Source organism: Schistocerca americana, chromosome X (genome assembly GCF_021461395.2).
Source record: "Schistocerca americana isolate TAMUIC-IGC-003095 chromosome X, iqSchAmer2.1, whole genome shotgun sequence".
Lineage (NCBI taxonomy): Eukaryota > Metazoa > Arthropoda > Insecta > Orthoptera > Acrididae > Schistocerca > Schistocerca americana.
In genome coordinates, this window is record NC_060130.1 from 789734673 (window position 1) to 789761069 (window position 26397).

General features: G+C 37.9%; 1 protein-coding gene across 2 annotated transcripts; it reads right to left on the bottom strand.

Annotated features, from left to right (window-relative positions):
• Nucleotides 1-1643: 1643 nt before the first annotated feature.
• Nucleotides 1644-26168, bottom strand: LOC124554960 (myosin-2 essential light chain). Of its 2 annotated transcripts, XM_047128664.1 has the most exons (5): nucleotides 26040-26168; nucleotides 25917-25944; nucleotides 13326-13466; nucleotides 4001-4165; nucleotides 1644-3062 (listed from the first exon to the last, which is right to left on the bottom strand). In XM_047128664.1, exons 1-5 carry the CDS (start codon nucleotides 26040-26042, stop codon nucleotides 2956-2958), a joined length of 444 nt encoding a protein of 147 aa, XP_046984620.1. In that variant the 5' UTR covers nucleotides 26043-26168; the 3' UTR covers nucleotides 1644-2955. The 2 variants fall into 2 exon arrangements, with proteins under 2 accessions (XP_046984620.1, XP_046984619.1); XM_047128663.1 differs by lacking the exons at nucleotides 25917-25944; nucleotides 26040-26168 and adding an exon at nucleotides 25640-25799.
• Between the last annotated feature and the right edge of the window lie 229 nt (nucleotides 26169-26397).

Here is a 26397-nt window from a genome sequence, read left to right on the forward strand (position 1 = left end):
GAATGTGGGATGCAATATACGTGACAGATGCAGCGTTGCATCTCACAGCGCCACAATGAACACATCAGGCATGTACGCTTGAGTCAGAGCAACATATCTGCTGTGCCAGAGCATAGTATTAACAAGAAGCTCACCTTCGATTTTTAGGACACAAAGAAAATGCAGTACAAACGGATTTTGGGACTCAGTACGTAAAGAGTCCATAGAAATACGGTTACACGACAACCTAATCAACTGTGACAGTGGCTACCATCTCAGCATAGCCTGGGAGCCTGCAATCAAGAAAATCAAACATTCCATTCCACCAAGGGCCACGGGCAGAGCAGATAGAGTGATGCCGGGACACTAACCCCGCACACACGTCCCTCCCACCACCAGCCGCTCCAGGTGCATTGGGCGATTCCGCGGACGATTATCCGGCGGCGGGAAGCGAAGAGCAGTCCAGCAGAGGTATCAGCCCACGACCGACGATATCCCGACACTTCACCTGAAGATGATGGAGAGACATTCCATCGAAACTTTGCTACGAGACGATGACGCTACTCGGCTAACAACCTGTGGAGACTCCATATACCAAACACTACACTTTTAGGAAAATACTCCACGATATGAATACTACAGGCAACTTAACCTTTCCAAGGTTTCACGTTCCACTGGCAATAACACTAACCATTTTTTGCAAACAGGAATTAATCTGGTGCACAACAGACCCTTGTGGCAATCACATCAACTGATGCAAAGAAACCTTAACTCAAAATAGTTTAACTGCTTCCTCTTGTCTTCTAAAATACACACAAACTTTGGACAGTGCACTTGGTCCCCTTCATTTTACACGACAGAAGTGCAGAACTCTACCTCTTCCCCCACGCACGCACGCGCGCACCTCCACACGCATGTGTGCGCTGCATTACCTTCTTGAGTTGCCTAAATAACTGAACTACTACTATTGAGATTCCTGTTTCACATGTTTTGAACCTGCAAGTGACAAACCACAAGTTCGCATTTGATAACTAAGTTAACTCAATTTTTGTCTCTTTCAACAATAGCACAAACAGCAGTTTGCTGAAATGCTTAATACAATTCTCTAATTACCCCACAGAAGCTTTTTCAGCCCATGACAACCATCTACCCCCTTCACACCTTACCCACAATTTCTCTTACCTCACTGCACAAGACAAACTATTTTTTGACGACACTATACACAATGTTCTTACCTCTTAACTTTCTCGTAACAGTGAAGGGCATCTTACAAGTGGATGCTTGCTTCATGTGAAGTACACAAGTAACCCACATTTATTCGGGGGACTAAGTTTTCAGCTCTCATCACAATACATTGCTAAAAACAGCTTGGAGCAGTAGCACGAACTTTAATAAGAGCAAAATTTTATTCACAGTTTAGATCATGGCATTTAAAATTTATTACAATAAATTTCTTCATTGCTAAATCTAGCACTCTTCTTACTTCGTTTGGTCATTGTGCATATTGTTCTTGCACTCTGGATGAAATTTCAAATCAGATCCCACCATTCTCCACAGTCACTTAAATATTTGAAATTCTTTATCCCAAGAAATTTTCTCTCCATCTTTTACCCAAGAGTTTAGTTGCAAGGAGATGGTGTGCTTTTTATAAATATGACACAAAAAAGCATTAAACATGATTTTATTATGATTCTGATACAATATATTTTATTGCACTTCTGCAATGAAATTTCTATATATGATTGAAACAATATATTAAGTACAAACTGAAGCCAAGCACAGCAAAAGGACCAGATAAATATATAACATCTAAAATATAGTTTCCAAATTCATAGAATGCTAAAAATCCTTGCAACAACAACATTCATAAAATACCAACACCATATTTCATGGCAATCTTCATAAAAGAAAAAAAGTATGGGGGAGGGGGGGGGGGGGGTTGTGAAAGGGCAGGAGATAAAGGCCAGGTTGTAAATACCCACCAAATTTATACAAATTCATTATAATCAATAGTTAGAAACAGCTCATTTCACAAGTAACAGTAACATCAAGGACTGTTACTTCTTATTAACAAATTATTATACTGTTCACAAAAATTGCAATATATTCTCAAGTATACATAATTACATATGAAATTAAAAGAAGGGACTATATATATAAACAAAGTAAATAAAGTAATGTCAAATTACACTGAAAAAAGAATACAAAAGTACGTCCATAGTAGTATTTAAATGCAAATAAGTTACAACAGATAACATGATTCAAATTATGTATCACTGCCATTTTTATAATTTGAACTTAACCTGTGGCAGCAACGGGTTAGCTCAAATTGTTTGTTTTCAACATACTGACTTGGGTGGAAATCAATCAACACCTTGAAATACATCATTTCTTTAATATACTATGCCTTCCACACGACATAGTATCAATTTACCTGTTTGATATTTGCAGATTTTCTTATGTTACTTATTTGCATCAGTTGAACTAAATAAAGCAGTCTGTCTTATTTCACCAGTGACCCACCCATTCAAATTTCATAACTACTTCAAAATATTTTCTCAAAATTTTTTCCACAAATCCTGATAAGCTATCTTTTACATTAACATTTAATACTACTTTTGGCAAAATGTTTTTATCTGCCCAGGTATACGGCCTCTTTACACAACTCAATGTGTATCTAATATAACCACTTGCAACAACAGATATGATTTTCCTTGGCTTACAAGGCATGCAAGGTGAGAAATACTGATTACTAAAACACTGTTAGCACTTCATGATGGTTGCAAGGGTAAGTGGAATGACTTATAGCGGGATGGCAGTAAGATCCAAGAGTTTAGTGTGGAATATGCACCTCAGCTGATGCTCCAAAACTTATTACTCAAGGTATTAATACTATTGATGTTATAATTATTATTAAGGTTATTGTTATGATTCACACTTGAAGTAGTTAACCGAATAAGCAACTGGTGTTATATCTCAACCACACATAACCATACGAACAAATTCTTCATAATTAATATTTCCTTGAGAATCTTCCTGACCAGCAAGTAGTTGCTCAACTTCTTCGTCTGTCAGTTTTTCACCTGTAAAATAGTATGTTTGTCTCAGTATAATTTCACAAACAGTAAGTGAACATATCACTACTAAAAAATCTGAAGAGAAGCTGAAGTCAACAGAAAGTTTCAAGTAATCTTCAACTCAACAGAAGTATTACTTGTCTCCACAGCAGCACATAAACCTCAAATTTTTATGGGCAATTCACATGCAGTGGTGGTAGTGTATTACATACACATTAAGAAGACGCACAGCAAGAAGGTTGATGTGATTAGTTTGGTCTACAGAATCTGACACTGACGTACTGATCAAGTTCTGGTCATTACCAACCACCTTTAGATGTCAAGCAACCTTTTCGTGCAACTGTCTACAAAAGCAGAAGTGAAACAAAATTAATGGTCACTTAATGTCATATGTAATTGAGTAATTAATTTATTGACATTTGAAGTGTAGCCTGCTAACTAACATTGGCAGTGCCCCAACAAGAGTCAATAACAGCTTACATCAGATTTCCATCAGTAACTATTTACACGCACCAGCCACCTTACCAAGCAATATCTCATTAAGTCATTAATTTTGTTTTTGTAAGCAGATGCATGAAAGGGTTGCTTGTCAGCTAAAGTTGGTTGGTAACGACGAAAAATTGGCCAACACCAGTCAGCGTCAGTTTCTACAGATTCAGCTAACCCCATTAACCTCCTCCTATGCATCTTCTTAGTGTGTGTGTGTGTGTGTGTGTGTGTGTGTGTGTGTGTGTGTGTATTAATATACCACCACATTTGAATTGCACACACAAATTTATTTGAAGTTTGTGTGCTGCTGTAGAGAGAGAGAGAGAGAGAGAGAGAGAGAGAGAGAGAGAGAGAGAGAAACAAAACACAAGATACTCTCCTGAAGCTAAACACAATGTTAAATATTTACACAAGAAACAATTTTACATTAACAGTACATTGTACTGTTAGCATACCTAAAGTTGACAATAAATGACGCAATTCAGCTGATGAAATATATCCATTCCCATCTTTATCAAAATGCCTCAACCCTTCGATGAAATCATCTGCAGTGTCTGAAGTGCGGTTCTTTGAAATAGCTTGGTAAATTGGCAGAAATACCTCAAAACTTATTCTTTCATCTGCAAAAGAAAAACAAAAGTGATGTAAAGTATATGAGACCTGTAAATTACTGCAAAGTTTGTGAACAGCAGTTTCACATCCAGCAAATAAAATGTTGACTAGTCTTCTCAAATGTCATCAGATTCACATACAAAAATAATTTCCTACTCAGGAGATCCTAGGAAACAGAACATGAGTTATTCAGTTGGAATTCTATGAATATCACCACAGGAAGCATTATTTTCTACCATCAGCAACGATGGAAAAAATATTTAATCTTACTGTAATATATTCTTTGTTTTAAGTTCTACTATCAGTAAAGTAAAATATCACAAAGCAAACAAATGTATCACTGTTGCTATCAACTACAACAGTAAAATTAATACGCACACCTCCCTGAAAGACCTACACTATCATACAGCAGTAACTACATTTTACACAGAGGACGTTTGCATCATTACATGAAGTGCGATACAAGGTGACAAAGCCAAAAGCTGCACCAATATAACAACACTGCAGATCTGTGAAGAAACTTGTCTTATTTTACACTGCTGTTTGAATTTTACTGTGATGCATCAGAGCTTCTGGCAACAAGAAAGCCACACACTGTCTTATATGAAGTCACTTATCCATGAAATGAATACTAAGTTTCAATTACAATGCTACAATTTGTGTTTGGTGTATTTGCAACTCGTTATGACCTGGCCTCAAGATAGAGTTAGTTAGAATGTGTCTCAAAGTTGGTTACACATCAATGAATGTTGAAAAATCATTGTTCTTGCATTGAAGTCTAACTGCAACAAGATGTACACGATTTTAAACTTTAGATTTAATCCACTGTAACTGTTACTCGCAACTTTTATGGTGCTGTGATTTTGACATTAGGAAGGTAATTTTTTACTAAACTCAAGAATTCCAATAAAAATGAAGGTCAAATTTTTTGAAATGCAGGTCTTTTGTTAACACAAGTAATACGGCTTATGACCTACATGGGTTTTCAGTGAACCCCATGAATCTGTCTAAGAACTGGCGTTGGAAATGTAATGCATGAACAACACAAAGCTGACAACTTTCCAATCTATGAAAAAATCGTACTCCTTTAAGGCAGATGCCAGTTTCAACAGTGTGGGCTCTAATCTCTCTGATTTTATCCTCATGGCCTCTTCTCGAGATATATGTAGGAGGGAGCAATATACTGCTTGACTCCTCGGTGAAAATATGTTCTCGAAACTTCAACAAAAGCCTGTACCAAGCTACTGAGCGTCTCTCTTGCAGAGTCTTCCACTGGAATTTATCTATCATCTCCGTAACGCTTTCGTGATCACTAAATGATCCTGTAACGAAGCGCACTGCTCTCCGTTGGATCTTTTGGATCTTTTCTATCTCATCTATCAACCCTATCTGGTACGGATCCCACACCGGTGAGCAGTATTCAAGCAGTGGGCGAACAAGTGTACTGTAACCTACTTCCTTTGTTTTCAGACTGCATTTCCTTAGGATTCTTCCAATGAATCACAGTCTGGCATCTGCTTTACCGACGATTAATTTTATATGGTGATTCCATTTTAAATCACTCCTAATGCCTACTCCCACATAAATTATGGAAATAACTGCTTCCAGTTGCTGACCTGCTATACTGTAGCTAAATGATAAAGGATCTTTCTTTTTATGTATTCGCAGCACATTACACTTGTCTACATTGAGATTTAATTGCCATTCCCTGTAGCATGCGTCAGTTTGTTGCAGATCCTCCTGCATTTCAGTACAATTTTCCAATGTTACAACCTCTCGATATACTACAGCATCATCCACAAAAAGCATAGCAATGGTCCTACGACACTCCCCTGCGGCACACCTGTAATCTCTTACTTCAGAAGACTTCTCTCCATCGAGAATGACATACTGCGTTCTGTTATCTAGAAACACACTAATCCAATCACAGAATTGGTTTGATAGTCCATATGCTCTTACTTTGTTCATTAAATGCCTGTGGGGAACTGTATCAAATGCCTTACGGAAGTCAAGAAACACGGCATCTACCTGGAAACCTGTGTCTATGGCCCTCTGAGTCTCGTGGACGAATAGCACAAGCTGGGTTTCACACGATCGTCTTTTTCGAAACCCATTCTGATTCTTACAGCAACATTTTGCAATTAGTTTTGCTGTGCAGATACTGACAACTGCTGTTTTAACCTGTACAGAGTAAATGGTAATTGACAACTTTAGAATGATGCTTGTGAAAGCTAAACCAACTTCTATGAAAAATAAGCACACTGACAGTAGAAATAAACACTAAGTTTTTTTAAGAAACAGTTAAAAAGAATTCTATCGAATCAAATGTAGTGTTGTATGCAAAAACCAAGCCAAAACAGAAATTCTAAGTAAATTTAGTGACACTGATCATATTACTTCCCCTGAAAATTACAAGAACAATAACAAAATCATTGCACAACAGTATAAATATTAACAAGTAGGCTTATGTCAACGTATATTTCCAGTTAAGTGTTTTAATTAGAAGATAGAAACAATGGAATGTGTATTTATGGTGTAACATAAATCTCTTTAATAACTGTGAAATATCTTTTTATATTTTAATGTCAGGTGGATTCGTTATAATTTCTTGAAATTACCACTACTTCACTGTCAATTTTGGTCGTCGGGGCGTTATCTCAAGGCAATAACAAGAAACCTAACCAGACAAGTACAAGTTGAACTCTCACTCTGGGGGTTGTTTTATTATTATTCTTTTCTTTCTTTTCTCAGACGTTATGTCTGGTCAAAAATGGAAAGTCACGCGGACCTTGATCAAGCGTGACTTCCTTTTAAGTGTATGGTATATGTTACATTGCATTTAGGAACTTTCGGGTGATTGAACATGTATCAATAATTACGGATTTCTGTAGTTGTATATATAAGTCTGGATGTAGCTGTATTGCATTGATGTACTGGTGGATATTGTGTGGTATGACTCCTGTAGTTGATAGTATAATCGGTATAATGTCAACTTTATCCTGATGCCACATGTCCTTGACTTCCTCAGCCAGTTGGATGTATTTTTCAGTTTTTTCTCCTGTTTTCTTTTGTATATTTGTTGTATTGGGTATGAATATTTCGATTAGTTGTGTTAATTTCTTCTTTTTATTGGTGAGTATGTCAGGTTTGCTATGTGGTGGTGTTTTATCTGTCATAATGGTGCTGTTCCAGTACAATTTGTATTCATCATTCTCCAATACATTTTGTGGTGCATACTTGTACGTGGGAATGTTTTGTTTTATTAGTTTATGTTGTATGGCAAGTTGTTGATGTATTATTTTTGCTACATTGTCATGTCTTCTGTGGTATTCTGTATTTGCTAGTATTGTACATCCGCTTGTGATGTGATCTACTGTTTCTATTTGTTGTTTGCAAAGTCTGCATTTATCTGTTGTGGTACTGGGATCTTTAATAATATGCTTGCTGTAATATCTGGTGTTTATTGTTTGATCCTGTATTGCAATCACGAATCCTTCCATCTCACTGTATATATTGCCTTTTCTTAGCTATGTGTTGGATGCGTCTTGATCGATTTGTGGCTGTGTTAGATGATACGGGTGCTTGCTATGTAGTGTTTTCTTTTTCCAATTTACTTTCTTCGTATCTGTTGATGTTATGTGATCTAAAGGGTTGTAGAAGTGGTTATGAAATTGCAGTGGTGTAGCCGATGTATTTATATGAGTGATTGCTTTGTGTATTTTGCTAGTTTCTGCTTGTTCTATAAAGAATTTTCTTAAATTGTCTACCTGTCCATAATGTAGGTTTTTTTATGTCAATAAATCCCCTTCCTCCTTCCTTTCTGCTTAATGTAAATCTTTCGGTTGCTGAATGTATGTGATGTATTCTATATTTGTGGCATTGTGATCGAGTAAGTGTATTGAGTGCTTCTAGGTCTGTGTTACTCCATTTCACTACTCCGAATGAATAGGTCAATATTGGTATAGCATAAGTATTTATAGCTTTTGTCTTGTTTCTTGCTGTCAATTCTGTTTTCAGTATTTTTGTTAGTCTTTGTCTATATTTTTCTTTTAGTTCTTCTTTAATATTTGTGTTATCTACTCCTATTATTTGTCTGTATCCTAGATATTTATAGGCATCTGTTTTTTCCATCGCTTCTATGCAGTCGCTGTGGTTATCCAATATGTAATCTTCTTGTTTAGTGAGTTTTCCCTTGACTATGCTATTTTTCTTACATTTGTCTGTTCCAAAAGCCATATTTATATCATTGCTGAATACTTCTGTTATCTTTAGTAATTGGTTGAGTTGTTGATTTGTTGCTGCCAATAGTTTTAGATCATCCATGTATAGCAAATGTGTGATTTTGTATGGGTATGTTCCAGTAATATTGTATCCATAATTTGTATTATTTAGCATGTTGGATAGTGGGTTCAGAGCAAGGCAGAACCAGAAAGGACTTAATGAGTCTCCTTGGTATATTCCACACTTAATCTGTGATGTGATATTTGAATTTGTTTGGATATTAAGTGTGGTTTTCCAATTTTTCATTACTATGTTTAGGAACTGTATCAATTTAGGATCTACTTTGTATATTTCCAATATTTGTAGTAACCATGAGTGGGGTACACTATCAAAAGCTTTTTGGTAATCAATGTATGCGTAGTGTAGCGACCTTTGTTTAGTTTTAGCTTGATATGTCACCTCTGCATCTATTATCAGTTGCTCTTTACATCCCCGTGCTCCTTTGCAACAGCCTTTTTGTTCTTCATTTATAATTTTGTTCTGTGTTGTATGTGTCATTAATTTCTGTGTAATGACTGAAGTTAATATTTTGTATATTGTTGGTAGGCATGTTATGGGGCGATATTTAGCTGGGTTTGCTGTGTCTGCTTAATCTTTAGGTTTCAGATAAGTTATTCAACGTGTAAGTGTATCAGGGAATGTGTATGGGTCTCAATGTAACTGTTAAATAATTTAGTTAGATGTGAATGTGTTGAGGTGAACTTCTTTAGCCAGAAATTTGCTATTTTATCTTTTCCAGGGGCTTTCCAATTGAGAGTAGAATTAATTGCTCGGGTGACTTCATGTTGGAAAATTATCACTTCACTTCAGGCATTTGTGGTATCATCTTGTATGTGTCTGTTTCTGCTTGTATCCACCGTGCATGCCTGTTATGTTGTACCGGGTTTGACCATATGTTGCTCCAGAAGTGTTCCATGTCTGTTATGTTTGGTGGATTGTCTATTTTAATGTGTGTGTTATCTATTGTCTGGTAAAATTTCTTTTGGTTTGTGTTGAATGTTTGATTTCGTTTCCTTCTATTTTCACTTTTTTTGTATCTTCTAAGTCGTTTGGCCAATGCTTGTAATTTCTGCTTCTTTTCATCTAATTGCTCTATCACTTCTTGTTGTGAGATTTTACCTAACCTTTTTCGTTTTTGTCTGATATTTCATTTCTTATAAATTGTGTTAGCTGTCTGATGTCTTTTCTCAGTTTTTCTGTGGTGTCACCGCCAGACACCACACTTGCTAGGTGGTAGTTTTAAATCGGCCGCGGTCCATTAGTACATGTCGGACCCGCGTGTTGCCACTGTCAGGGATCGCAGACCGAGCTCCACCACAAAGCAGGTCTCGAGAGACTGACGAGCACTCGCCCCAGTTGTACGGACGACTTTGCTAGCGACTACACTGGCGAAGCCTCGCTCATTTGCAGAGCAAATAGTTAGAATAGCCTTCAGCTAAGTCAATGGCTACGACATAGCAAGGCGCCATTAGTAACATTGCATGTATCTAAAGAGTCTCACTTGTATCGCCACAATCTCCAGATGTACCAAAAGGATGGATTAAAGTTAAGTATTCCAGAAGCTACGTACTTTTCTTTATAGCATTCATTACGTATCCTGTTTCAGACCTCACGCCATCCTGCTTTAACTTAGCGCGTGCCTTTCGGCTTCCTGTCATTGTGTCTAGGCTGTCTTGTCTAGACACAACATTTTCTATTCTGATCTGTAGCCTGTGTTGCCATGCTGGTTTTGTGGGTTTCTTCTGTGTGTTGGTTGGTTCTGATCTCTGCCCAGTGTGTATATTTAGTGTAGTGAGTGCTCCTATATAAACCAGTAGTTGTAACTCTTCCATAGTTGTGTTTTCATTTATTTTGTTGTGTATGATTGAGTTGATAGTTTTTATTGTTGTTTCGACTTGTGGGTTATTTGGCGGTCTATGCAAGAATGGTCTAATGTCTGTATTTGTGTCTTTGTATTCTATATATGTCAGCTGAAACTTTTCTTCTATATCTAGCATGTGTGTCACTTCGTGTTCTATTTGTGCTTGTTCTGGTGGCTGTCTTAAGATTTCGTTTTCCTCTGACTGTTTAATTGATGAGTGTTGGTCTTTGTTTGTTTGCTCTGGGACGTTTGAGTCCATTACTGTATTTTCTTCTTCTTATTGCACATTATTTAGTTCCAGTATTTGTTGTACTTGTTTGATGTTTTCTAATTCTGACTGGGGTATCCTATTATTTTTGATTATTACACGGATCTGATCAGCTAGTCGTTGTTCTGTTAAAAATTTTAATTCTGGGTATCTGGTAATAAATGTTGTGTATACTTGTGATCTGTATCCAGTTGTGTTGGTTCCTAGGTTTGTTGCTTGGTAATAACAGAACATGAGGTGTCGATTAACTTCATCTGACCATCTCATCCTCTGTCTTTGTTTTCCTTCTAGGGTGGTTGCAGGAAGCATATCCTGCAAAACACCTCTATTTGGATTTGAATCATTTTCCAGTTGGCTAGCAGTGTCGTTACCATTGTGGGCTGGCATACGGTTCAAGTGTCGTCCCCGACCATGACTGCGCTTGTCCGAGGCTTCTTTAGTTCTGTCCTGAGCCAACTAATCACACTAAAAGGGGGGTTAGCCCTATTAGTGGTTTGTTCTTTTCGTCGCCTTTTACGACTGGCAGAACATACCGGAGACTATTCTTTTCCCGGGCTTCCACGGGGTTATTATTATTATTATTATTTCATGTGGCTCAGTAGCCTGGTGCATGTCTATTGGACATCACTTTGGCCCTTACCTACCACAGCTATTCAAACCATGTGTGTTTTCTGGAGACTCCTCACATAGCTGAGTTAAGGCTATGTTAAAACAGATTAAAAATCTGTTGTTCAACCCACATTTGATCCCCTGATCTGTTTCCAGGCAAGTGCTTTATTAAACTGCCTATTGGCTTCTGTCTCTGGTTTTTCGGTTGATGTCTAATGATTTTACTGACTTTTGCCAGCACGAGTGCTTGGCATTGTCAAAGCTTCACCCTCCATTGCCGATGGTGAACAATTCACCACCGGCAATGGAGGGTGAAGCTTTGAAAATGCCAACCACTTGTGCTGGTGAAACATCAGTAAAATCATTAGATGAACATCGGCCGAAGAACCCAAGACAGAAGCCAATAGGCAGTTTGTCAACAAGTGGCCGCAAAAGCCTTAACAATTTTGTAAGTGCTTTATTGCTAGACCACCAGGCCCTACATGTATGTAAATAGGTTTTGACTATAGTGACTTAGATGCTTAACTTTTTTTACACTGCCAAGGGATGACAGACCTTAGCACCTGATAAATTTGAACTTTATATCTCAACCCATTCCTGAGAAAGAGGGATCTTGGCAGGCAGACAAAGTGATCTTATAAGCATTATGTTTTTTATTGACAGATACAGAATCCTAAAAATTAAATTTAGGCTTCTGTTTGTCAGTATGTAATGATCCACATAGAAGAGTGGAAAGAAAATGAAACATCCAATGGTGCAATATTTTACATTGTGTTGCATGTTCTCAAAAAAATAATGGAAATACATTCCTGCCAAATGATAATATACAATGTTACAACAGTCATGTGAAATATAAGCAAGTAATTCATTTTTTATGTCTTGTTTGGTAACTTTGAAGGAGAGAAATTGAGTTAATTGATAATGAACTAAACTGTGTTTCAGACAAACAGCCTGAGAATGAATTTTTCCTGTACATTTGGTACAGCTGGGAAGCAACGACAGAGAGAGAGAGAGAGAGAGAGAGAGAACTTCTACATAGGTGTCACACGCTGTGTACCAAGTAATTTCACAATCTTACACAGCACTGCACTGTTGTTTGCCACACAAAAACTACAGTATTTCAAAATGGTAAATATATCAGACACTTTACATAAAACAAACCAGTCACTAATGCTTTCTACAGTGGGACAGCTGGAAACTGGCAGTAAAATCCCACAATAACATTTGTACAATATTAAAAATAAGTGAACAGTTCCACCCTTTCATTATACTGTTCCACTGATTTGTGCTTTATATAATTTGTTACCTCCTGAAGCAAACTAGGTAAGTACACACACAGTTTTCCCCACTAACTGCAAAACCAATTCACTATCATGCAGCTGTGCCTCAATAACTCACACCCAGCTACACTCCTGATTATTGTTTTTTTACAGCTGCATTGCCAGAAAGGTTCATACTGTGGTACAAAGAGAAATTTGTCACTATCAAATCAATTCGAATGCTTAAGTGCTGCTGAGCTGTCCACTGATTAACATTTCTGCAAAGTGTCAGCAGCTTAGGAAAATATGCATCTTTTTGTATTAAAAATATCATTTGGCTTTCAGGTGCACTTCTTTGACACTAAGTGGCTCATGTATTACTTTACTGCTCATTTATTCAAACATTTTTGGCTTTATGAGGTACCATAAACCTTGTACCAACAAAGAAAAATTTGAGACTGTCACCAGGATTGTGCCCTGGGGTCTTCTATACAAGCTACTGATGCTAATCTCTCGACCATTACACAATCTATCTGTGGCTGACAACAACAAATGGTCTAGCAGAATTAAACATGCAAATTCTGTTACACTAAGATTGTCTTCAGGATCTCAACCATAACCCACAGCTTCTCTAAAGCTTTCCTGATCAATGAAATACATGACTTTTTCCGATACACACATCATGTTTGACAACAGTGTTCCTTATTCTGACAGATGACTGAAGTTTTATCCAAGAAAATGTAATAAGAGACTCAGTCCTACATAATTATGAAACTAGAGAACTCCAATGAATCATTAAAATTAAGTTTCATCTCCAAAGAATCTACAGTGCTTATGCAAATCTTTCAGATAATTTTTGGAACCTGTAATTCTAAAGATGTGACAATTACCTGGCTTATGTTGCTGGGTGAATTTCTTGACGTCTGATTCTGTTGGATTCTGTCCCAAAGCACGCAGAACATCACCTATCTGAGTCACGTGGATTTTGCCATCACCACGGGAGTCAAACAGCTGGAATGCCTCTTGAAATTCTGTAAAATTACACAAAATATAAACTGATAAATATGACACAGAGAAGCACTGAGAAAAAGTTTTACACATACACTTCCCTACTGCATCAGTGTCAAGGTTTATGTTTGTTCTGCTGTCATTTGCTAGTTTGGGAAATATCAGTAGCACCAGTAATAAACTTTGGTGACATTTCTTAAAGTAACAATACAAACTTTTCCATTTACAAACAGTTACTGGCAAGACTGCAATGCTTTGTCTAGAGTCTAGACAGTATTAAGATCTAGGTTTTGTCTCACTTTTCTGTCAAACTAGAAGGTAAGTTCCCTACCTAAGTCTGATTGTACACTTGTCCTAAAACAAAAAATTAACTGATAGAATGTGGCATACTGTGAGCTGAATGGCACAAGCAAAACACAGTATAGGCCCTCCATCATAGAGGATGAAACCTTGCATCAATGGACCTTCAGTGAATGATCAAGGTAAATTTGTACCAACTGTGGCCAGCAGTGAGATGTGTGCCATGTCCAAACATATTTTTAATTCCTCAGTAACATCTGATTACCATTCCTCAACATCAGCCATTTTTAAGGGAATGGAAACAGTCACACTGCATCCCCAGCAGGTGTCCTTGGCCACTGTGAATGTGTGTTCATAGGCCCTCCAGTATGACCTCGACAATGTCTAGTCTATGGAACACCATTTCTCAATTCAAAACTTGTAAGGTACTTGTGCGCATACAGGAAATAACCATGGACACTCAAACAACTGAAGATTTGGTGAAACAATATGATTGAGTTACAGCATTTTGCCTATGCTACCCTAAGGTAATAACCTTTCAAAAATTTGATATATAGTCCAACTTCTGCAGAATCCCTTCCAAGGTCTTCTAAGCTGTCCAGAAGATTATGCTACAGATATGTCAGCAGCAAGATTGTTCATGATATTGGTGTGATTCATCACTAGACACTCTGCACACTCAACCAAAGCCAGTTAGGTATAAGGAGTCCCATTTGCCTTAGTAACAAGGGGAACTCCCCATTGCACCCTGGTAGATTTAGTGGTAAGAGGGCCCAGTGGACTGTTTGTAAAAAAACTGAACACAGAGAAAAATAGCATCGCGGTTTAAGTGGTTATGGTGTTGGACTGCCAAGAGGGCGAGCCATATTCAAACCTCCCTGATGCCAATCCTTTTTTTGTTATTCAAATTTGTGTGTGTGTGTGTGTTGTGGTGTAAAGTCCATTTGCAACAGCAAGGTGTAAGGTAGGGACCTATAATGATAGCTGATTCTGCACAACCACTATTAGCAGCAGAAAGGAAATGGCTTTCGAATGGGAACCGTAAACGTTTGATGAGAATGTGGCAAGTCAACCAAAACCTCCACCTGAAAACACGCCTGATGTGTCATACACAGGATTAAAGACAGTACGTGTGTCATATGAGAAGAGATTCCTGTCGACACACCTAACTTGTATGACTGGTAAGTGAAATATGCCACCTTGGCTGATATAGATGTTCATATGAATGTGATCACTCCCAAGGATATGTGAACATAACAGTGTCACATACACTGCAACAAATGAATGCACCAGTTTCACAATCACAAAGTTTCTCTGTGCTCTGTCAAAACATGTTTTTAACATTTTTGAAGTTGCATTCTGTTTTGGAAGTCTTGATTCTTGAATTCCTTTGTTGTACCATAGTTCACACTTGTTTATTTGTTGTTTTCACTTCTGTGAGATGTCTATGTTGTATCTTGCCTGCTCTCACTATTCATCACGTTTACTTGCGATGATAATATTCTTACCACATGACTCATTCTACAGCCAGTATATAGCGTGACAACTGCCACGACTACAGAAAGAACCAACATTTCAATTACTGGACAGACAGTTCATAATGCTGTGGAAAAAATTGGGCGAGGGAGTTTTGAACACAGCTCGCCCACTTCACCGTCCAACACAATGACCAATTACCTACGGCACAGATGCTGTTTCAGGCTGCTCTTTATTGCACTACTGCTTCTTGGACCATTCACTGTTTATATTTTCCTTCTTTTCACAGTTCAGTACATCATCTTCCTGTTTTCATGTTTGATCTGTGTTCAGTTTTTGACAGGCTACCCATTGTGACATCTTACCACTAACTCTGAAGGAGGTGCGATGGGGAGTTCCCTTGTAAGCAACTATTATAGCAGTTTTCTCTCAACCACTGCTCTGTCTGATAATTGTATGCAGGTTTTAAAATGGTCACCGGGGAGTCTTAACATTTCCAACTATGCAGTAGGAGTGAAAGCATGAGAGCAATGTCGAAAAACAACTCCATACTAGTGCATTTACCCCAAGTTCAGGAGACAACGTTCCTGTGGAAAAATAGGCTCAACAGCTTGATCCCCCACTGGGATGTGGTCAAGTCCCATAAACAATGTGCACTGAAATCTCCATAGAGGAAAGGTACAATATGATAAGTGGTAAAGTTAGAGAGAGCATCTGTCTGCCGATTCATGGTGAGGCCACATCAAGGGGGCATATGTGTATCCTACAATGCACAGTCAATGTTTTAGCAACAGACTATAGTGAGGGGGAGGGACAAGGGATGGTTTGTCCATTACTTACAATAGTTCAACTGGAATCTACAGCTCACCATTGCACCTCTTCCGTATATTCTTCAAATTCGTTACATCTTCCTCTTTGAATTCATCCACTAACTAATAGCTATATAGTGGGTGTCCCTCCTAAGAGTTGCTACATGTCTTTCCTGATGTTTTGGCGGATAATTGCAATTTAATTTTTGTACTGTGTACTGCAGTCAGCCCAAACAAATACTGCTCATCACACTTTTCATGCAATGCCCAGTGTCGACAGAAAGTTACGAAAAAAAATTATTTTTAAAGCAGAATTCCACATACCCATTTGGTAGAGTGGTCCCTAATTAGTATAGTGTGATTATTTCATTAATATGTATTAACAAGGACATCAAAACCTTTAAAAATAACAAGTACCCCTGCACCGACTGAGCAGCACAGCTGCATGACAGCAGCAGTCAGCACTGGCCAGAGTGGTGCTTCTCTGTTAATACACACTCACGAAATTAATCACACTAGACTAATTTGAGACAGTTCTATTGAGAGCGCATGTAAAATTTCACTAATTAAAAATGGTTTTGTTTGTAATGGGAAACAAACCAATACCTTCCATCAACATTAGGCATCACACAAAAGACATAATGAGCAGTGTGTTTGGGCTGACTAGCTACATATTGCAGAAACTGAACTGCAGTTATCTACCAGAACACCACAGAAAATGTGATTATCACTTATGAGTAGCATCTCTTGTATTTTACTGATAAGCCAAAATATATGACTCACTGGTTAATACTGTGTGTCCACCTTTAGAGTGCAAAACAGTAGCAATTTTACATGGCAGAAGTCTTGACAGTTCTTTGTTAGGTTTCCAGAGATTTGTGGCACAAAATCTCTCTGTGACAGTCTGAAGCTCAACACCATTCCAGACATGTCCCACAAAGTTCAAATCAGATGAATTTGGTGACAGACATCAAAACAAGTTCACTACCACACTCCACAAATCACTACACAATATTTCTTGCCTTTGGCGAAGACACTTCTCCTGCTAGGAGAGACAGCCATAGGGTAATGTATCAAATATGAAAGGACGAATGTTATCTTCAATAATGTTCATGTGAAACATCTATCACCGTGCCTTCGATTACTACCGCAGGTCCCATGGATGCCCACATGATTATCCTGCACAGCATAACACTGTCTCCATCGACGTGTGTCATTTGCAGAGAGATGGTTTTGAGAAGCCCTTCACCCGGATGATGGTGTACCCGGACAACTGTTATCTGGAGCAACAAGACTCCAGGACTGTCACCACAGATCACTGCCTATGCTGCTTTAGAGAGCAGGAAAGCCTCCAACCTCCATGTTATGTGATGTGTTGATGTCTATTTCACCTACTCATGGTTTCACTGACCTTCAACCACTTTCCATAGATGCTCATGACACCAGCACACGAGCAGTCAATTAGTTCCATTGTTTCCTATATTCTCTTTTCCAGGTACCAGGCCATAATTTGCCCTACATTGCTGCTAGGATGATTTTCCATCTCTGATCTGGTTATAGGCTTTCCTTACTTGACGTGCCTGCAGTAACACCATGTGGCATTCGATCTCACAGTGGTCCTAACATTGGCTCGTCAGTATTTATCCATTACACAAAAACTTTACTATATTTGGGTGAGTTTCATGAAGTTTCATAGCTATTTGATGTTCACTCATAATTTGCTGTTAGTATTTGCCTAGTCTGATGGTGGTAGCTAGCTATACTGTGTATTCCATTTTTAAGATGATTCAATAACTTTAGTGTGTGTGCTTTGCCCTCAAGAGGCTTTTGCACAGGGCAGGGAGACACCTTTTCAAATCACCCATCCATCCTTTCATTAGTCAAAATGTCACTCAAAAATATCCACCTGTTTCAATTAAGAGCACTTAATATTTTATTATTGCTCCCTGAAAGTACACCCATCCAGATGGAGTGTTTTTGCTTTTAGAATTGGATGAATGGGAGTTTCCAACAGACTCAATGGTATTATTGATCCCTTTACCTTTAACAGTAAGCCAGTAGGAGGAGGAAGGAGTAGAAGTTCTCACTAGAACAAGAGACCTATTCATTTTATTATGGATGAAGAGGAGAAATATTACACTGACAACTATGAGGAATTTCAAATTAGAGATCATGGTATTCTAACAAGCAGCTAAGGAAATAAAGGTGAATCCAGACAGAACCATCGAAGGTTTCCCGGTCAATGTTTCGCCACAACAGCCATCCACCTTATCGACAAGCAACCCACTCTGAGGTTAATTTGTGCACTCCAAAGTGACTACAAAATTTAACACCTACAATAGAACCAGCAATACAAAACAAGTTATCATTAAATTCCTAAATATTATGAATAAAACTTTATGCTACCACAAATACAGATATCCTTTACAATGTTTTACATCTACATCAACACTTCAAGTGCATGGCAGAGGGTATGTTCACTAAACCCATTATTAGGGATTTTCTCCAGTCCATTCATGAACAATGATTGTTTGAACACCTCTGTGTGTGCTGTAATTAATCTACTCTTATTCTCGTGATCCCTATGTTAGTAACATAGGGATGTTTAGTATATTCCTAGTCACCATTTAAAACCAATGCTTGAAACTTTGTCAGCAGACTTTCTTGGGATAGTTTCCATCTATCTTAAAGATGCCAGCATCTCAATGACTGTGGGTCAGACAAACTTGTGACCATTCATGCTGCCTTTCTCTGTATATAAAGGGCATGTAAAAAATGAGCAGGGGGATAATTACAGAAGCCAGTACCTGTATGTTAGAAGTATTGACCCTGGCTGTTGTGACACTTGTCTCACTACAACAAGGCGGTGAACGGTTGTCTCATAAAATTCCTGAGGCTGTGATGTTAATCAGTTGCGCATGTACAGCTAGATGTCATCATCCGAGGTGAATCGTTTGCCCTCAGAGCCTTTTTAAGGGGACAAAAAATGGCGTAATCACAGGGAGAGAGAGGTTCGGACTGTATGGAGGGAGGCCAAGAACCTCCTATCTGAATTTCTGCAGTAGTGCCGTGACTGCTGACCGTATGAGGCTTTGTATTGTCGTGGAGCAGAATGACCCCAAGGGTGAGATTGCCTGGTCGTTTTTATTTGGCCACTTGGAGAGGGTGGTCAAGATTCGCAGGTAACACAGGGGCATTCACTGTTGTTCCGTGCTGCAGGAAGTGAATCAGAAAGTGGCCATCTTGGTTAAAGAAGAACGTCAGCATAACAATTCACCTCTGACGATGACATCCAGCTGTACGTGCACAACTGGTGAACATTGCAGCCCTGGGAATTTTATGAGACAGCCATTCACTGCCTTGTGTCACAGTGGGGCAAGTGTGTCAACAGCCAGGGTCAATACTTCTAACATACAGGTACTGGTTTCTGTAATTACGCCTTCAGCTCCTTTCTTTTTGAATGCCCCTTATACATTCAATATCCCTTGCTAATCCTATTTGGTAGGAGACCCACACACTAGCAATATTCTAGGATGGGTCACACATGTGCTTTGTAAGCAATCCCCTTTGTAGATTGACTGCACTTCCCTAGAATTCTACTAATAAACCAAAGACTGCTACCTGATTTACCGACAACAGCCTATGTTATTGTTTGACTACTGTCTTACACCCAAATATTTGTGCAAGTTTATAGATTCGAACTGTGACTCGCTAATATTATATTCATAGGGTACTAATTTCTTCATTTTGTGTTAAGATACAAATGAAAAATATCAAGATAGAGTAATTCCATTTGTACCATAGCCATACCACACAGTATCAGCATCTTCATAAGGCCTTAATTATAGACAAATCTTTTCCACAGATTTCAATAGGTAGTCTAACAAAGGTGAACACTTATGTTTAATCAGGGTGTGTATAGGGACAAGGAAAAAATTCCCAGATTTCCTGGTTAAAAATACACTTTCCTATATGAAAACACACTTTTTTGTGTTAAGTGACAGAATATTTTCCCTCAGAACTGTAGAACTTATCAATCCTGGGAATGGATGTGCTTTTATACATAAGCGTACAAATTCCCAGCACTTTAGAAAACAAAACTCAGGGGAAAATCACGTTTAGGAAAGATCTTTGATGTGCAGCAACATGGACACTGCATATTTTCGTATTACGAAAGTATAAATTCTAATTCCACCAAACACTGCATGGTACTTTCCAAAGCATTGAAATCAAGGTTGTGATGTGCTTTTTTAAGCCCATCATAGCTCATGTCACATGATCTTGCCACTTTATGACATCAGTTATTCAGAGCATAGGATACATGATGTAGTCAGCCAATAGCAAGATCACTGTTAAGTAGTGTGAACACACAAACAAGAAAAGTAAATGGTTTAAATTAATATACATAGTGCTACAAAAAAGCTAAGCTTTCACATACAATATTGGTCTCTAAGGTTAATAAGCTGCAAGAAAAGCTAAGCTTTTCACATATAATGTTGACCTTTTTTGCACATTTTACACTTTAAGATTTATCACACACGTGCCAGTAAAATTTTTAACAACGACATAAATGTCTCTTCTTCTGGGCTCCAGAGCACCAATATCAAATGCCTATTATGCCTACTACAAGCAAAAAGCTTTATGTTAGGAAATAGTTTCACATTTCACTCATATGCTCCAGTTTCTCAAGCACGAGATTCAAAAGTAGTAGTAGGAAATTTTTAAATAAATTTGAAATCGTCATATTCTTCCATAATTTGTGTGATGTCCCCACTTCTCCTTCCTCATTGTAACAAACAATCTTGTCATCACTAATTCTGTAACTATTCCTGCCATTGCCGTAACTTATTCGCTGTTCAGTTCAGTTATCCTGCGATTATTCTCCGGTTAGGGAGTTTTTACATGTTTGTACAACACATTGCTGCTTCCAGAATAGAACTTAAACAGCTGCTAGTCGGGAACTGTACCACTGGACCCTAGTGGTGTAGCTATCTGGCAAAAAATTTGTCAAAATTTCATTTTCTTGGATATACCGAGAAGATAATGCATAATCTTTCTTACCTGTTATTCCTGTTAGTAGTTTATTTCCACTCTGGTAGTCTGAATCTATGGATTTCGCTAGTAATTATAACAACATTGATCATTCACAAACCCAATAAACCACATACGCAAACAACGACTGGCGTTCACCCATTCGGCTTTACTCCACTCAGCTATAGCCCTGTCCTCTTTCGTCTGCAAGAAAGTTTATTTCTAGATGTGACGAGGATTCCCCTGATAGAGACGACATGTACACTATGCACGCATTCGGAAACCAGCTTATTATTTGTTCAGAAATCAACTGATGGTGTGTTCAAAAATGTTCGAAAATCAACAGGGATGCGTTTCAAAACCATATGAATAATCTATAGACCAACATGCACTGGAGGCTAGGCGCTTTTTGAAACAACGTCTTCCCCCCCTCCAGAGTATGAATATGGCACCCCCCCTTATTGCCACCCACGTCAGATATCTCAGTTTGCCCCCCCCCCCCCCCCCCACCTCCAAGGTCTGGGTCTGCTGCGCATGTGTGAATCTGACAGCTTGGGTGTGCCAGTAAAATTCTTCCCGGTAGCATCTAGCTGCTTGCTGTGACTGCTTACACAACTAACAGCCACACTGCAATAGCCATAAGTGGGAGAAGGTACTACTCATACGCGACTCAACTGTGCATGCGCATCAGCCCACTCGTAACTGCTAAAACAAATCTATCATAAACAGTTGTGACGTCATGCTCATCGGAGGCAATTTGTTGTTACAAAGCATTGCATAGTCTTCCTAAAGCCTTCGGCAAATTTTGCTGTTGGCAGACGATTGTATGAGCACTGTGTTTTGTTGTTGTATATGGCAAATTTCCTTTGCAATTTCAGTTATTTTCGTTTTTTCTCTGGTTCATGTATTATTACCACAGTATTATATCCTCTGTTACAGTTTCAATTCTTACCAGTTAAAATTACAGAAAATTAACTGAAAACTAAAACAATGAAAAATTCCTAGAATTCTAAACAATTTGCGAGTTCCTCGCAGTTTTCTTCCAGATGAAAAAATTCCCGGGTTTTTCCCTGATCTCTTGGGTCATATACACCCTGCTAATATAATTTTGAATTTTTCTATAAGAGAAAGGATGTGAGGAAGTTAAGCTTTGGTACACCATGACAACCCTGACTATTTTGACAAATTAAGCAGGAGTGTGACAAAATACGCCAAAAGCTGCTTAACCTGTGTACAAAGTCCGGAGTCAAAACCTGTGTAGTGTAGTTGCATGCATTTATTCTGCTGTTTGAAACAGATACTACACAGATTCTGATTCAGTATTTACAACATGTGAATTTCTTTAAAATAATGTACATGTCAAATGCTTCACATGCAGTGGTCACAAAAAATCTATTCCAACAGAATATTAGATAACTGTAACCTGGCAGGTTTTACACAAACATGCTGGTGATTTGTCAAACTGTAAATCTGGAATTTCTCAAAATACAGATAATGTTAAAAAAAAGCCAACCTACTTTAATATTAGTAGGCCCTAATCCACTGCCAAATTGCTCTCACATAGTAAATTCTATATTCCAAGAGAACAGATGGAAAAAAATTCAATCTGTACTCTCAAAGCATTACTCTTTTCCATTTTTGTACTGTACAAATGTATGATAAGGAACTTCGCAGAGTCGACAATGTTTTTTGGTTTGTGGTCCCAACATAATCTTAAATAGGACAGGGGGAGGCATATTGGAGAAGAAATTATACATTGCATGCTACTTTAATGGGAATATTAGAAGGATGCTGTAACAAAGAGATTGAGAACTGTATACTACGCCTACCCGCACTCACAACTGAAATACGGAATTATTTTTTGGGATAATTCTCTCAGTCAGAAGCTCTTTAGACTACAAAATGGCATTGTAATAATGGAAGAAATAAAATAGAACAAAACCTGTAAACCATTCTTTAAAAAGCTGGAAATTCTCCCACTTCCATGTATTTATGTGCATGAGAACTGTTTCGTGGAGAAAAAAATGCAATGGGAAATCCAGCTCTTCCCAAAAAGTGAAAATGTTCATTCCCATAACACCATGCCAATAAAGACTAGCCTAAATAACAGCATGTCAAAATTTAACACTAGCAAAAGCAACACATTCTCCATAATGTGGACTACCAAGGAGGGGCATCTTTTGTGCCCACCACAAAATAAATACAATTTCACTATTTGTTGTTAATTTAATAAAATACTATTTAAATAGTACCGTAATGGACCCAAAATTATCTTTTAGCACAATCTTTGCAATGCCCACACATTTTTTGAAATGTGTACACCAATGGGAAGGTTACTTTAGGATCCACACTATTTTTTTAAACAAACTTCTGAAAATCATTTACTTTTACTTGCAACATACTTTTTTTAAAGAGATCCGCAGGCCTATATGGAAGATAGATCCCGCATGGGGAAACAGGAATGACATTTGTTGGGAAAATGTTGTATTCACTGCTAATGTTTTGGATTAAATTTTACTGAAAATGTGAACAATTACTGAATCTGGTAAAAGAAGGTTTACAAATATTTCCAAAATTTTAAAATATGAAATATACAACTACATGATATATTTGAAAGATGGAGATAATGCACCCTCCCCCAGTACTGTGACAAGTTACCCACCAAGGCATAATTGACTTGCTACTACTGTGACTTGCACAAGTTCCTACAGGAAGTACACAAAATATCTATCTTTGTCCCTTAGTGATTTCTATAAATGTTACTGTAATACAAATATCGCTTTACCTATACAGTATATGCAATCTCTCCACCTGTACAATATAATGGTCTGTAATTTAATGTAAAATTACAATGTAAATTAAATCATTAATATATTTTGTTATACCCTTACTTCCCCTAATCAGCATAAACCATTTGTGTAATATTTTATTACTAGGACCAATAAAGATCTATTAGATAAGGTCTTAAAGTGTAATTGCTCTGACAATTCATACAGGATGAAAATGATAACTTGAGCAAGGGGTAATCAAATGTTAAATTTTATTGTGTTTTTTATGACAAAATTTTATTCCTGTGATGCTGTTTGTTAACATCAGCTGTTCTTTGTTTATGGTGAAATTTTACCACAATTTGACGTGTGTCCTGTACCTGAATCAAAGGATTTAGATTATGTACGTTGTGAGACAAACAAAACAATTCACAATGCATTTTTAGAATGTTAACATAGTACACAGAGAGGTAACTGCCCTTGGCAAATGGGCACAGTCATTATTGTCTATATTTAATTTATGTTACTGCCAATGAAGAAAGGTTAACATATGTCCGTCCAGGCACTAAATACGTGCAGTACAGTGGTACATTATGAATCGTCTTGCACACAGGAACTTCGTCAATAACTACATAATTAAGGAGTTAACCACAATCCAAATTACACTGTGTGTGTGTGGGGGGGGGGGGGGGGTAACTTATACAGGTTTTATTAGAAACTTGCCACCAACACATCATGTAGTCAAAAGAAATATATGCGCAAAAACAGCAAGAACTCATGGAGAGGAAAAAAAAAAAAAAAATGCTGTATGGGTGGAAAGGGGAGGGGGGCACAAATTCACTATACTGAGATTTTATCACCTGGCCCACTGACAAAAGTATTCATTCTAGTTGAATGTGAGAAAGGGTTTTAGTCACTTCCAGTTCTCCATTTTATTCCAACCCACTACAAACAATTCTTCTAGCATACAGAAATAACTAATCTCTGATTCCACACAATGAAGTGAAGTGCCACAGGGAAATTATATCCTTAAGTGACAGCAGTAGCCAATAGCAATTAGAGATCTCACACACATTGTGGAACAACGCCTACAAATTAATATAGTGAAATAAATTACAGCGGATGTAGGTGAATATGCAATCACCTAGTAAACAAATTACATGAGAAACTAGCACCTGTAAAATATCAGGTTAAGTAGTTGGGATCATTTAACCAATTATTACTGTAACAAATCATGATTGTTCCCAAATGTACAGAATTACCACGATAAGCAGCGAGGTGTTGCTCGTTCAGATCCCCACTGCGTACAACAATTTTAATACCTGCTCCAATTTAATTAACATTTGCGTTCTAACTTCATTCAAACAGAACAGTAGTAACAAACTTACTTACATGAAACTACTGCAAACACAGAAATCGAAACAAACTTCTTAGTGCATCAAAACTGACATATTCGCATGAATTTCATACACAGTATAAATTGCTCCTCTTCTGTATCTTTAAACTGTGCACGCATACAAAGACGAAACCTTAAAGAAATCTCTGAAACGTTCACAGTTTGTATGGTGCGTATTCAGTGTATTTTCTCAAGTTTTTGTTTCGCTGCTGTATGGTTTCTTACTTGGGGGGGGGGGGGGGGGGGGCGCGTGGTTCTAATATACATTCTGATACATTCGGTGCCTTACACAAAGCACATCTCTAGCACAACATTAGATCAAAGCTCGTTTAAGTTTATATGCTACACCATCCCAACTGTCATACGCCTACATACGACAATTAATGCTCGCACCAAAACAACAATGCATTACGTACCCTCAACGGATGTCATTATCTTATTTGACACTTCGTAACCGTACATTTTTAAGCAGTGTAACGCAGTGCACACGGAATATGAACAGAGCTCGAAGACAGTCTCAAACGTACTGATGCGAGGTACTTCTGCACATAATCCACAAAAAGCAAGCACACCGCAACCAGTTATTTAGCTTTCAAAGTACTGCCTAATAAGGAAAAGTTTGGCGCGGGGCGTGCCCAGAATGAATCATGATGTAAAAGTTGACCTCCTTTTACAATGCCTTTCAGCACTTACCGGCCAGCTGGTCCTCTGTATAAGAAACCTGTAAATATTAACAGAAGGATTTCAATTTCAGAACAACAACAGTAATTCAAAAATCTGAAATAATCGACTAATTACAAGAATATCGAAATCTACCATTCCGCCTATCTCCTATCACAGCTTCTTTCAAGAATGGAATGTACCATAGATTATGACACCTGTAGAAGTGCAACTGCACCTTAGCGCCACTCTTTGGTTTAGACAGAGGTGTACCACAATAATGACGTCCAGGATGTAGGTCATTCATGAACAACCTATAACAATACGTTGGAATTAAACGTTCTTCACTTCGCAATTGATAAGTATTTTTCTATTGTCATCCCAAGGGTTCTTTTTAATGGAAGAGTGCAACTGGTGTTACATATCTGTTTGACGTTCGTAAAGTTTTCAAATGTAATCACAACGGTATACCGTAAAAATATAAATGTATCCAACATCAGTCACGATTTCGTTA